The sequence below is a fragment of the Lutra lutra genome, chromosome 15, assembly GCF_902655055.1.
Source record: "Lutra lutra chromosome 15, mLutLut1.2, whole genome shotgun sequence".
Lineage (NCBI taxonomy): Eukaryota > Metazoa > Chordata > Mammalia > Carnivora > Mustelidae > Lutra > Lutra lutra.
The window spans coordinates 48,734,300-48,745,147 of NC_062292.1; the positions used below are offsets into that span (position 1 = coordinate 48,734,300).

The 10,848-nt window shown below is 33.0% G+C and overlaps 1 protein-coding gene across 4 annotated transcripts in view; it reads left to right on the forward strand.

Annotated features, from left to right (window-relative positions):
* UCHL5 (ubiquitin C-terminal hydrolase L5) overlaps positions 1-10,189 on the forward strand; it is a 45,254-nt gene extending 35,065 nt beyond the window's left edge. For all 4 annotated transcript variants that reach the window (XM_047704285.1, XM_047704286.1, XM_047704287.1 and 1 more), the window contains exons 10-11: positions 2,130-2,228; positions 7,832-10,189. In XM_047704285.1, coding sequence (XP_047560241.1) covers positions 2,130-2,228; positions 7,832-7,876 — 144 coding nt within the window. In that variant the 3' untranslated portion in view covers positions 7,877-10,189. The remainder of the gene's footprint in view (positions 1-2,129; positions 2,229-7,831) is intronic.
* Positions 10,190-10,848: the final 659 nt, after the last annotated feature.

Sequence of the window (10,848 nt, forward strand, 5' to 3'; positions counted from 1 at the left end):
AGAGAGCCCGATGCGGGACTCGATCCCAGGACCCTGAGATCATGACCTGAGCCGAAGGCAGCGGCTTAACCCACTGAGCCACCCAGGCGCCCCAAATTACTATTTTTAAATTTACTTGAAAAAGTTTTCCTTTTGATGTGGTTCTGTCACCAATTTTTTCTTGGTGTGGTTATATCACCAATGCACAGTTGGATTCATTTGCTTTATTTTCCTTTCCATTTATTTAGGGTTTTTAAAAAACTTTTAATTTAATTTTAATTATGGCAAACATTTGTATAATTCAGAGTCAAATATAAAGCAAGTCTGTCTTTAAGAATGTCATTCTCTTTCACTTGCAATCTGGTAAGCTTTTTTCAGAGAGAGTAAAGAGTAAAAGGAGCTTTGAATTTTGCATAAGTTTGGAAATGGTAGTTATGTCATTTCTCATGTGTATCAAAATCATTGTTATTCATTTGAAGCTCAGTTGAAGGCAAGAATTTTTTATTGCTCACTAAAGTGTTAGCATGGTGTTTCGCATCATACTTTCCAGCCAATAAATGACTGTTAAATTAAATAAATGAACCTTGGACTGTAGGATTTCTTCAGTTGAAAGTAATAGGGGTTGGTTCCAGAGAATTCCAAGTTCATGGAGATAGGAAAGTAAGGGATGAAAGTTTAGATATTTATCTTCCATTTTATGTGGTATACAAAAATAAGTACCCAACACTTACATATTCTTAATGCAGGGTTATTCCATCACTAAGTTTTAATATTAGCCTAAGATAAAATACAGATTAAGTTTTCAGAATCTTTACCTGCTACATTGCTTGAAAATGTCTGTTCAGAAAGGTAAAATGATTCTCTTACTGCTATAATATGAACATGTGTTAAAATTTTATTTAATTCATTAATTAATTGAAGGAACCTGTAAGATGTCACAACTAGTTAAAATAAGTTAAAGCAGCTCAAATTTATATGAAGTAAAGGAATGCTGAATTTACTAAAAATATAAACTGTCTTTTTTTCCTATGAGAAAAGAAAGTAAATTGAACCTCTGCCAGACAGATTATTTTATAGCTGAAAGGGCAGTAACAAACTAGAATCACATAACTTGGGAGGGGTGCTCTAGACAATGCCTGGTTTTCACTTGAAGTACAGATCTGTCCCTACAGTCTATCTTCTTGATTAAAAGTAATTGAAAGAAAGATTATTCTTGATCACAAAATAAAGCTGGTTTCTTTAGGTATGGCCTGATTATTTGTATAGTTGTAGTAGTAAGAGCATTAATTTATCATGTGGACTTCTTTTTTTTTTTTAAATTTTAATTTTTTTTTAAATTTTATTTTTTATAAACATATAATATATTTTTATCCCCAGGGGTACAGGTCTGTGAATCGCCAGGTTTACACACTTCACAGCACTCACCATAGCACATACCCTCCCCAGTGTCCATAATCCCACCCCCCCCTCCCAACCCCCCTCCCCCCATCAACCCTCAGTTTGTTTTGTGAGATTAAGAGTCACTTATGGTTTGTCTCCCTCCCAATCCCATCTTGTTTCATTTACTCTTCTCCTACCCCCTTAACCCCCCATGTTGCATCTCCTCTCCCTCATATCAGGGAGATCATGTGATAGTTGTCTTTCTCCGATTGACTTATTTCGCTAAGCATGATACCCTCTAGTTCCATCCACGTCGTCACAAATGGCAAGATTTCATTTCTTTTGATGGCTGCATAGTATTCCACTGTGTGTATATATACCACATCTTCTTTATCCATTCGTCTGTTGATGGACATCTAGGGTCTTTCCATAGTTTGGCTATTGTAGACATTGCTGCTATAAACATTCGGGTGCATGTGCCCCTTCGGATCACTTCATGTGGGCTTCTTAAATTTACTTTCCTCTTAAGTTTTCATAAATAATTTTAGATTTTTAAAAGTGTTATTTGTTAGGCCAAGAGTAGGAAGCCACACCCAAGAAAGTCACATGTTTTGTTGTATTAGTCTTTTTTCTCATGGAGATGAAATCTCATTATTTCTAATATTTTTTCTTGTGAGAATGGAAGATTTACTCCCATTTCCGTTTTGAGTTGGATGCAAAGATCAAAATGTCAGAAACTTAGTGTGGTTTGATATTTGTTTTATTTTCAGATTGAAAATATCAGAAGGAAGCATAATTACCTGCCTTTCATTATGGAATTATTAAAGACTTTAGCAGAACACCAACAGTTAATACCACTAGTAGAAAAGGTATGTATTTTACTGATGAATACTTAAATTAGATTTAGATTCCCCCAAAACAAGATAAACATCTTGACTTGAGTAGAGGTAAAATTTGTTGAAGCATTCCCATTTTAATTTTTTTTTGCTTTTAGCTATTATTTTATATTCTAGATGAGAATTAGTTCAACCTGATATTGTAAAGTAAAAATAAGGAATTGTCCCACTGCTTTAGCTGTCCTGAATCCTTAGTGTTAAGAACTTAGGTTGTACCTAATATTAGAATAAAATTTTAAAATTTTCCTGTCTGTAAGCTGAAAGCAAAAAAATATTTTTTAAAGATTTTATTTATTTATTAGAGAGTAGTGGGGAGGGTCAGAGGGGGAGGGAGAGAGAATCTCAGGTGGACTCCACCCTGAGTGTAGAGCCTGATGCATGGGGCTTGATCTCATGACCCTGAGATTGTGACCTGAGCCAAAACTAAGAGTCAGACACTTAATTGACTGAGCCACCCAGGTGCCCCTAAGTTAGTTGAAAGCAAATTTTTTTTTAAGTTTTTTTTTTTTTAAGATTTTATTTATTTATTTGACAGACAGAGATCACAAGTACACAGAGAGGCAGGCAGAGAGAGAGTAGGAAGCAGGCTCCCCGCTGAGCAGAGAGCCCGATGTGGGGCTCGATCCCAGGACCCTGGGATCATGACCTGAGCTGAAGGCTGAGGCTTTAACCCACTGAGCCACCCAGGCGCCCCGAAAGCAAATTTTTAATGTTAAAGATTGAAACAGTAGATTTCTTGTCATTTATATAGGAAAAATTTGGATTATCATGTAATTTAAAACTAGAGTGGACACTGGAGGGGGAAAAATAACTATAGCTTAGACTAAGAAATGTTTTTTTTTAAAATACGTTCCTAAGCTAGTATTCCTTCCCCCGAAAGAAAGCTCACATACGTTTGTGAAAAATGCTGATTTCTAAGATTTTTTTCCTTCAATATAAGGCATTTAAATAAAATAATTGCATAGTTGCAATGCAGTTAAATTGTTTTTAAGTTTATACTGTAAGTCAGTGTTTCTGAAAGTGACCATTGCTGGATACTCTTTAAAATATGTGTTACCTGGCCCCTCCTCAGCTCTTCTCATATAGGGGAAGGAATCTTTAATAAGTTACCCCAAGTGACTCTAACGCAGCTGGTTTGTGTACTACATTTTGAGAAACACTTTAAAAAGACACTACTAGGCAAATAAAATTTTGGACCGTTAACTTAAGAGCAGAGTACATGGTTGGTATGTTTCTCATTAATTTTAAACTTTCTAAAGCAAAGATACATTTCAACCCAGCTTTTTTTATATCATCATAAACAAAAGGAAATGAGACAGTGTTTTTGTGTATACCTTATTACTTGGATCCTGAAACATGTGTGCTTCTGCTTTTGCACTTAGTGTACAAATTATTTTAGAAAACTGCTAAGTCTACTGTTTTCCATACGGATTTTCTGTTCATGTATCCCAGGGTGTTAAAGTATAAAATTCTAAGATGGGAAACTGATTTTAAAAGTTTTAAATTAACAATTAGGCTTCTGTGATTCTCAAGTTCCTAAATACTGTGTTCTTTGTATGAAACAGTATGAAATATTTCTTTATTAAAAATATTAAAATAATAATAATATACCATTGTGTTAAATCATATGATCTGTTGCATCAGATTCTAACTATAGATAAATATTACTAAAGGCCAGACAAATGTTATTAGAGAAATTTAAAATGTGTATTTTGCTTTAAAATTGGCCTGTGGATAAACTTTTTGATGCAAATTAGGAAAACAACCATTTTTGTTTTTTAATGACTATATCCCCAGATTTTTTTTTTAAAGCATAGTTGGGAGAATAAGCATTGGAACCGTAATTTCTTGCTTCACATTTTGGACACAGGGTGGCAGTGTATGAATGCCTTGTGTTAGTGGGACACCAGCTCAGTGTGTTCTTGTGTTTGCATCTTTTTTTGAAGGGATAGTTACTCATCTACGTTTTGCCTATTTCTTCAGACTATTCTTTGATTAATAATATTGGATAAGCAATATTGAAGTTATGTTTATTTCTTGTGTATATGCAATATCTGTTATCCCCTAAGGAATTCCTTTAAAGGAATCAGTCTGTTATACCCTAAGGAATGTCCCCTAAGGAATATAAAGAAATTCAGATGGATTATTTGATTAAAATTTTTGAAATTTTAAAGTTATTCGTCAAACATTTATCTAGCTTTAACTATATTCCAGGACTTCTTAAAGTCTGTAGATGTACATATAATTAAGATACATTCTTCTCTCTTAAGCAGTTCATGATATAGTTAGGGAAAGGAATAAACAATTATAGTATTGTGCTGAATAGGATTGTTCTGGTAAGTGCCAGAATCAATTCATGCTGAAGATCCTGGGGGAGCACAGAGTAGCTTAAATAGCTTTATGCCACTTGAAGTTTCACAGCCATAAAATTTTAAATCCGTGGTTAGAATCAATATTCTCGACCAATAAATCAGCTTCCTTAACCACAAATGTATTCATCTCATTTTGAAAAAAAAAATCATTGTATCATACTGAATATCACTTTCTGCAGATAAACACAAATGTTACAAATAAAAAAACAATAATGAGATTTTGTAATTATATATAATACAAAAGCTTTAACAGTGATAATTGCTTAATAGTACTACTTCTAAGAAAAATAACATGTAGAATACAGAAATGGATAAGTTGAAATTACTCAGAATTAGTAAGTTTAACTGTTCCTCCCCACCCCCCAGCCCCCTATGCCAAGGGAAAATAATAAAAGAATAAAGCATAAAAGAGGGAGAGGGAATCAAAGAAGAAAGATGTGGCTACTCTTGGCAGTGAGGTAAATGCCAAACCTGTCCAAGATCAGTTCCTTGAGTAACTGAGATAGTTGCTTCGAGCCTGTGATTGCATAAAAATATTTACGTTTGAAAAGCTTTTTATTTTATAGAATAATAAAGAAAAGATCAAGACTTTGATTCTCCTGAAGCGATATGGCTATAATGAATTAGGTTAAGATCTAGCCTTATAAGTATTTTTGTTACGTGAGGCTTCTAATCTCCTGAGGCGTTGAATATGCATTGCGTAAGAACTGCTCAGGAAATAACCTAAAAATACATAGTTATAAAACTTCTTGTGCCATATACCAAATCTATTTCTTTTTTTTTTTTATTTTTTTATTAATTTGTCAGAGAGAGAGAGAGAGCGAGCACAGGCAGACAGAGTGGCAGGCAGAGGCAGAGGGAGAAGCAGGCTTCCTGCTGAGCAAGGAGCCCGATGTGGGACTCGATCCCAGGACTCTGGGATCATGACCTGAGCCGAAGGCAGCTGCTTAACCAACTGAGCCACCCAGGCGTCCCCCAAATCTATTTCTTAAAATATAAAATCAGCTAGATGAAAATTTCATTTGTGAAACTTTTACTGAGTTCAGGTATACTTATAATTCTTTTAATATTTTTATCTTAACTTAGTAATTCTGGATCATTGTCTATTCCAGGTTTTTAACAATCACCCATAACCTACCATAATGTAAAATCATAGATTCCGTTGCCCTCGGGGATTCAAAGCACCTTCACAATGTTGAATTTTGTCCCCATTTTACTAAGACACTACAATTCAATTGGTAATAATCTTAGAACTTACTTCTTCTATTCCTTAATGGAAATAAGATAGAAGAACAGTTGGTATTCCCAATGATATCTACATTGATATCTATGGTTACAGAATTATCCACTTGGGTCAGTGTATTTTGATATTTCATTGGCATACTGTATAGAACATAACAATGTACCTTTTTTCCATACTATTTAGAAATGTAATATTGTTTTTTATTTTTAACAAAGTCTGAACTTTCAGTTAAATATATAGGCTTTGGGTTTTAAATTGCAGATATGTTATTAGCTGGTGCTTTTAGGCAAGTTATTATAGTTTCTATTTCTTCATCTATAAATTAGGAATCATACCTACTTCACATTCTTCAGGACTAAATGAGAGCATATCTATAAAGTACATAAATAAGTCCTCAATAAATGGTAATAATTATTTTTAACTTATTTCACTTATTTTTATCTGAATTATATAGTTTAATAAATGTATGCACACTCTGCATTATATGTCTGCTCATTTAATTATGTTACAAAGTTTATGTTATAAACCAGTAAGTTTATTTTTGTTAATCCTACTAAACATTCTGTATGTTCAGAGTATATTCAGAGACCAATATGGGAAAAATACATATTTTTATTTCAAATTATATCTGAAATTAAATTTTATTTTTATTATTTAGAAACAGAGCTTCTTTGTTAAAAATTATATACATATCAGGGCACCTGGGTGGCTCAGAGGGTTAAGCCTCTGCCTTCAGCTCAGGTCATGATCTCAGGGTTCGGGGATATTGGGCTCTATGCTCAGCAGGGAGCCTGCTTCCTCCTCTCTCTCTGTCTGCCTCTCTGCCTACTTGTGAACTCTCTCTCTGTCAAATAAATAAATAAAATCTTTTAAAAAAATAAAAATTATATACATATCAAATTATAAATTATGCTTGTTAACTAAAAATGTTTATGTAAGCAGTTTTATATAGTACATATATTTCCTTTTAATATATTCTTAGGAATAACACTATTTCATCGTATAGCTGTATGATAATTATACTACCTAATACATTATAAAAATATTATAGTTCTAATTACCCTATTTTTTCCATCTAAGGAAGTTTTTTTTCTTAGTTGCATAATAGCAAAACTCTATTCCTTTTTGATTCAAGTGGCATAGTGGAAAGAACATTATATTGTAGTTCTCTAAAATCTTTTTTCTCAAAGTGTCATCTGAAGACCAGCGGAATTGGTATCCCCTAAAAATTTGTTATAAATTTAGAATCTCAGGCATTTTATTGAACAGCATTATAACAGGGTACCCAGGTCATTGGTATGTACATTGAAAAGCACCACTATAGAACAGGTGTCTTTTGACCTCTTGCGGTTTTATTTTATACTAGCGGTGTGACTTTTTTCAAGTGTGATATCTATAAGCTCTGTCTTCATCTGCTGAAAAATAAAATAGAGTTACTGGGTTCAAGCTATATAATTGTTATGAGGATCAAATGAAATAAGTATGAGAGCATTTTTCTTAGGTTCTATAAGTAAATTTTATTAATAATACAGATATGTGATCCTTTAGTGATATTCTATTAAACCCAACTATGCAGAAACTAGTATTTTTCTTATACTCAGTTTGAATGAGAAACGGGCACATAGGTAAATATATTGTTTTGAAGCATTTATGAATAGGTATGACTTTGTGGAATGAGTATTATGTAAATTGAAATTATTACAATTATAATACATTTCAGTTGCTGATAAGAAAGAACTGTAAACCAAAACATGATCCTTTTTTATTGAGGGACAGAGCATAACTATAATTTGTCCAGCAATAGTATGTTGCAAGTCTCGAGTTATGAAAGCTAATGCTCTAGAAATCTTAAAAACAATGAATTTCAAGTCTTTCAGCTTAAGTATGCCCATGTACACATATTTTAACAATGTCTAAAATGGACTTTTAAGGTTTTATAGAATACTATCTTTAACTTCTAGGCAAAAGAAAAACAGAATGCCAAGAAAGCACAGGAAACCAAATGAAGACGACGCTTTGGGATGCATACATATTTCTGCTTCTGCACTTATTTTCATGGAAACCATTAAGTATAAAGAACTTTGAGCAACATTCTAATTGACTCAATGCACGTTTGGCAATAGTACCAGTCTGTCTTGTCTTTATAAAATGCATGGATTCTTTCCCAGCCTGCATCATGTGCATGTAGTGCATATTAAATAAAAGTGATAATAAGAGTGCTTGCCCAAATTCCATTATTTGACATTGGATCCAAGAACTTCTCTTATAGATAAGAGAAATTCTCTGGATATATACTATCATGATGAACATAGAAATTGCATAAATGATATTCTCTACCTGTAATTATTATAATCAATCTCTCGATCTTTTAGCTCAGTTACATGTTTAAAGTTTATGAATGTCAGATCTTGATTAAATTAGATCTCTTGTTTCTCATCATTAATGAAAAAAATCAGTATTTGTCTATTATATCTAAACATTTTGAGGATTTTAAAACTGAATTTTATCTTGAGAAAGTATGGTTTTAATGCAGATCATTTGAAAAAGACAAAAGTATAGTTTCTAGTGATTTTCATTGCTGCCAGAAGAAAAATTAATAAACATTCAATTTATTTTAGCAGAATTTTTAAGTGTTTGGGGTTATTTATTTATGTATTATTAGAATAATTTTAGGAAGGTATGAGTATTATGCTTCAAAGTAGAATTTCAGGTTAAGAATAATGATAAATCTTAAAAGATTTTTGGTGTTACTCTCAGTCTGGTAGCATTTTCTGGCTGCTAAGCTGTATATAAAAAAATCAGAGTTTTGACAGTTTAGGCTATCTGCTTTTTAAAAAAATAGGATGTGGTGGTAGAGGATCCTTCTTTGCCAATTTGAATGAAATTGGTACAGCCCAATAGTTTAAAGAACCAGGTACAGTCTGCTCACAGTGGATTTTAAAAATAACTTTTGGGATTTGCTTTTTTTAATTTTATGGAATAATTGTACTCTTGCTCCTAATCTTTTCGCAGTTAAACTTTAAAGGGGATTTTATGGAACTTCTCTTTAGAAAGGAAACTATCTACTTTTTTTTCTTTTTTAACTAGATATATTTCTGAAATTGATGCGTGACTTTTTAACAGTTTATTATGGAAAAGTTTAAACATGAAGGGGGACTGTGTATTCATCTTCTGGCTTCAAACACATGAATTTTTTTTAAGGATTATTTTAAAACTTACTACACTGTAGTATTACTAAGTAACTAATGTGAAAAAAATCTGGTGGGAATTGAGTAGAAAAATTAATAAAATATTTTTCACACATAATTTCAGTTGAAAATAATGAAGAATTTGTAGTTTTTCATTTGTTTGTGGGTAAATATATTTTGCTCTGGTTACAGTAGTAATTATGGAGTGTTTTCAAACCCATGATACAATTTTGAAAACTGATTTCTTAAGGATTATTTTAGGCTCCTCTTGATCTCATGCAATTATTTCAACTTAATTTATATACCCTGTTTTTGTTTTTGTTTAAAGATTTTTTAGTTTGGAGTGATCTCTACACCCAGCGTGGGGGCTTGAACCACAATCCTGAGATCAAAAGTTGCATGCTCTACTGAATGAGCCAGCCAGGTACCCTTATATACCCTATTTTATAGAGGCTTAAATTTTGTAAAGCAATACAAGGAATATTGTAGTCAATAGTATCCAGCCATCAAGACAGTATGATACTAACATAAGGATCAACAACAAATTCAATCAGTGGAATCAGAAGAGAGCCTATAAACAAATCCACCTTTATATGGTTACCTGATTTTTGACAAAGGTTGCAAAGCAATCCAACAGAGAAGGAAAGTCTTTTCAATGAGGCCAGAACAGCTAACCCTCCATGTGGAAAAAAAATGAACCAAGTCCCCCTTCCTCACAAAAAAGAATTTAAGGTGGATCATTGACCTTCATTTAATAGCTAAAGTACAAAGGTTTTTAGAGGAAAATGTAGGTGAAGATCTTTGTGACTTGAGTGTAGCCAAAGGTTTCTTAGGTCACAGAAAGCAATAACCATAAAAGATCCAAAATTTCTTTATAAAAATTAAAAACTTGTCATTGAAAGATGCTTTTAACAAGAGTAACCAGTATCAAATGACATTAAAAAATAGCTTTATAAAACTGTTAATAGGTATAAGGATATTTTCTTACTAATCTAATTCTAATAAAATTCTTTGATAGGAATTTCCATAGCTTAAGAATGGTTTCTTTTATCTGCTTCTTCTTCGATAAATGTAAATGCATTGTGATCCTTCATGATAATGTCTGCCAGTGAATAAAGAAATACAATTTGTCTTTGTCTGGGTCTTAAGTCATGAAGCTGGTGGGTAGAGAAAATGGATGAATGAAGAGCAATCCAGAAATGTATAAATGTCAGTTATGTGGGAAGTTTTTTTCTTTTTTAAAAAGGTGTATTGACAGGAGTATTTAAAAGAAAGTCTCCTTTGTTCTTTTCACTTTTGCCCTTTATTTTCTGAAATCTCATTTAATGCTTGGATAGGTGAAGGCACTTCCATTCTGTTTTGTGCCTTTTAAAATAACGAGCCAATTTTTTAAAAAATATTTATTTATTTGACAGAAAGATCATAAGTAGGCAGAGAGGCAGGCAGAGAGAGAGGGGAGGAAGCAGAGAGCCCACTGAGCAGAGAGCCCGACACGGGGCTCAATCCCAGGACCCTAAGATCATGACCTGAGCCGAAGGCAGAGGCTTTAACCCACTGAGCCACCCAGGCTCCCCAATAACGAGCCAATTTTAAGCAATATGCTTTTGCTATCATAAACACAGAAAGCTTGCCAACAGCTACTGCACTGGCTAGTCTCACCTCATATGTTTAGTTCCCAAGATAGCTGCCCTTTTTCTAACAGAGCAGTCAGCTTGACTGTGCCACTAGAATAGACAAATATTTGTTCTTAGATCATGAACCATGGGGACTTGCTCCCCTATTTAGACCAT